Source organism: Magallana gigas, chromosome 9, assembly GCF_963853765.1.
Source record: "Magallana gigas chromosome 9, xbMagGiga1.1, whole genome shotgun sequence".
In the NCBI taxonomy this organism is placed as follows: Eukaryota; Metazoa; Mollusca; class Bivalvia; order Ostreida; family Ostreidae; genus Magallana; species Magallana gigas.
In genome coordinates this window covers 46,770,497-46,773,376 of record NC_088861.1, presented here as the reverse complement: position 1 = coordinate 46,773,376, position 2,880 = coordinate 46,770,497, and the positions used below count along the sequence as shown (strand labels likewise).

The following is a 2,880-nucleotide window of genomic DNA, read 5'->3' as shown; positions in this document are numbered from 1 at the left end:
AGCTGAATATACCAATTAAGAGAAAACCAGGGCAGTCTGAGTCTGACATGTTTAGTAATCGATTATTTAAGCCAATACTAGTAAAGAATTCCGTTCTAAGTTTTGAATAAGATGTACAATGTAATAACAAATTGAAATTCGTCTTCTCTTGCTTCTGCAGAACATATAATACATAGCCTATGGTTTACTTTATGCCACTTCTATAATTGTTTTACTTACTAATTCGAACTTATTTAGAGTGAATCAATGTAGTTTAAACAAACGGTCTGACAGTCAATAAAAACAAGTCCATAATCGAAACATGAAAGAAATAATTGTTAATTACTTTATAATTAATCAAATTTATCTAATTACCTACATGGTCCTGGAGTAGTGATGGCTTGAATCAACACAATTAAAAAAAGCAACGTGACTCCTCAATACATGTCGTTACACTGTGAGCCAATTAATTAATGACGTTAACGAACTATAATTATATAAGACTTCAAAAGGATTTTAATTGACCCTCTGTTTTGTTTTGAAGTTGTACAAACACTTTTGTTTACATAGGCGTGTCTGGGCTTGGGTTTCACCTTTACTCTCTCTGATTTATATGTCAACGACTGAATTCAAAGCACTGCTTCACTTTTTGAGCTGGCAAGAAAAGAAAAACATTTGTTATTTTTTAAGTTTAGTGTCTTGGTGTGAACTTTCAACGTCACAATGCTGAAGTTTAGCGTGTCTCAGAGGAAGCTTCCCCTGCACTATATGAGGCAGACAATGTCCCTTAACGCTAGTAGTCCTTTACAACAAACTATTGTAAACGGTCCACGGAAAATGCACGGTGCTACAGTGTCATCTTCATATTGCGAAATCTGGAAGGAAAGTCCAGCCAAGTCTGCTGTGGTTGTCCATCGTAATTATCAGGCGCCACGGAAAATCCTCACCCCCGGGAAAGGTCACAGGAACCCAAAGGTTAGGAGAGATATGGACGTCGAGCGAGGGAGGGGGACTCCCGTGAGGAGATCGGAGACCATACAGATGAAGGTCTGGAGCAGCCAACTGAGTAGACTGAAGAGGAAAACAGAATCCCTGAGGAAAAAGGTGAGAGAGAGAAAGAGAGAGAGAGTTTGCATAATTTTTTTAGAGGTTCAGTAATCCCCGTCACAAATCGGGAAAAATCGATATAATAACGTGACAGTAATTGACCTCAAATCAAGTATATTACATATTATAACAATTATTAAAGACTTTATTTAATCTTGCATTTCTAGGTTTTCTAACAATCTATTATTTATTACCTACAATCCAAGTATCTGTGTCAACCTTTATTTTTTGCTTTCTTTTACATGTATTTTACCGAGAAACATTTACACAAATTATGACGTTGAATGCAATTTGTATTGAATAAAACAATAAATCCATATTTTTTGATAACTACAAACATAGTAAAGTTTTAAATCTCTGATGGAGAGAAAAAATATAGGCTATTTTGCCTGCTGTTCGATCTATGTTCACATATGTATTTCAATGCATATTTTTTTTTTTAATATTTTGAAACTAAAAAAAAATTGAAAATTTTCAGTAAAGTAATGAAACTCCGTTATGCATACATAACTGAATATCGTACACAATTAATAATTGAGAAAGAAACTTCATAGTGAAGTAAGTAAAGAAATCCTCCTATCCCAATGATGTGACACAACTGTACGTTTTAATTCTTTCGTGACTTCAGGATGAAGAAATCAAGGAACGATACCTGGAAATAAAAAGGAAAGCTAAGAGGGTGATTTCCTCTACTGGCCTATTAACGATGGACGACGAGGATGACGTCATTCCCACAAAACGGTCAAAACTCACAACAAATCAAGAACAGTCAGCCATTCACGATAACTCCAAGAATAGCGGGATCATTGAACATGGGTGGTCACAAAGGAAACTTGACGAACACCAAAGTCAGCGCAGCGGTGATGACGTCATAATTATTCTCAAGCGCGGGCGCAATGAAGATGAAGAGGCAGATGCGATGTATGCGGCCCATCTTCTGGACATCCCCACCAAGCGATACAAGCTGCCACAGAAGCGACACAGATCCGGTTCCGACATTCCGTCACAGTCCGGAGGACCCGGATCACATTATCCAGTGCCGTTCCCCAGGACTTTCATGAAGAATGGAAGGAAATACACGATTTGTTAGGCGTGTTGGTGGTAATATACCGTCAGCTCCTGTTGTCGTTATAAGTGAATGTTGTTGTTTTTTCTCTTTTATATATATTTATATTTTATACTTGTTATTGTTTTGTTAATAAAATATTGAAACTTTTCACCGCAATTATAGGCCTGTACTGTATATATCGGAGTCTTTTATCAACTTCTTTCTTAGGAAAAGTGTTAATCATAATTAATCGTAACAATGATTGATTAAGTAAAACTGGCAAAGAATTGATGTATATCATTATGACGGACCATGCAGACGAGTACTAATCGTGTCAGAAATAACCATGACAGTTTATATATAACAACTTTAGGTAGTGACCTACCAGCTGTAGTGAGTGGTCTGAATACAAAATATACCCGTGTCAACTCACTGAAGTCACAAGAGGGAGTTGTTACCATATAATGTCAATCTGACATATTTTAATTTTAACACTTATTAAAATAGGCATTATGACTACTTTATTCTGACATATTTTTAAATGTTTTATAAATTCAAAACATGTCAGAAAGACACCAGCATTCAAATCTAAAATCACACAGTAAATTTACTTTGGCACCCTCTTTTGACCCCCCTCCGGTAAAAACTATATAATCTGTGCATGCCCGTCCTTATCTGTTCCAGTGGCTTTTCCATGATACTTCAAAGAATACGTTTTCAGACAAAAAGAAAAGAAACCAGTTAAA

The 2,880-nt window shown here is 36.0% G+C and overlaps 1 protein-coding gene across 1 annotated transcript; it reads left to right on the top strand.

Annotated features, from left to right (window-relative positions):
- Positions 1-553: 553 nt before the first annotated feature.
- LOC105342072 (uncharacterized) lies at positions 554-2,212 on the top strand. The gene is made up of 2 exons (XM_011448902.4): positions 554-1,083; positions 1,715-2,212. The coding sequence occupies exons 1-2, from the start codon at positions 703-705 to the stop codon at positions 2,174-2,176; spliced, it is 843 nt and encodes a 280-aa protein (XP_011447204.3). The 5' UTR covers positions 554-702; the 3' UTR covers positions 2,177-2,212.
- The last annotated feature ends 668 nt before the right edge of the window (positions 2,213-2,880 follow it).

What these genes read in the sequence shown, in the direction of transcription:
- LOC105342072 (XM_011448902.4), top strand. Translation starts at nt 703, where the DNA reads ATGCTGAAGTTTAGCGTGTCTCAGAGGAAGCTTCCCCTGCACTATATG. An exon ending in CAGAATCCCTGAGGAAAAAG is followed by an intron (nt 1,084 to 1,714) that starts GTGAGAGAGAGA and finishes TCGTGACTTCAG; the next exon opens with GATGAAGAAATCAAGGAACG.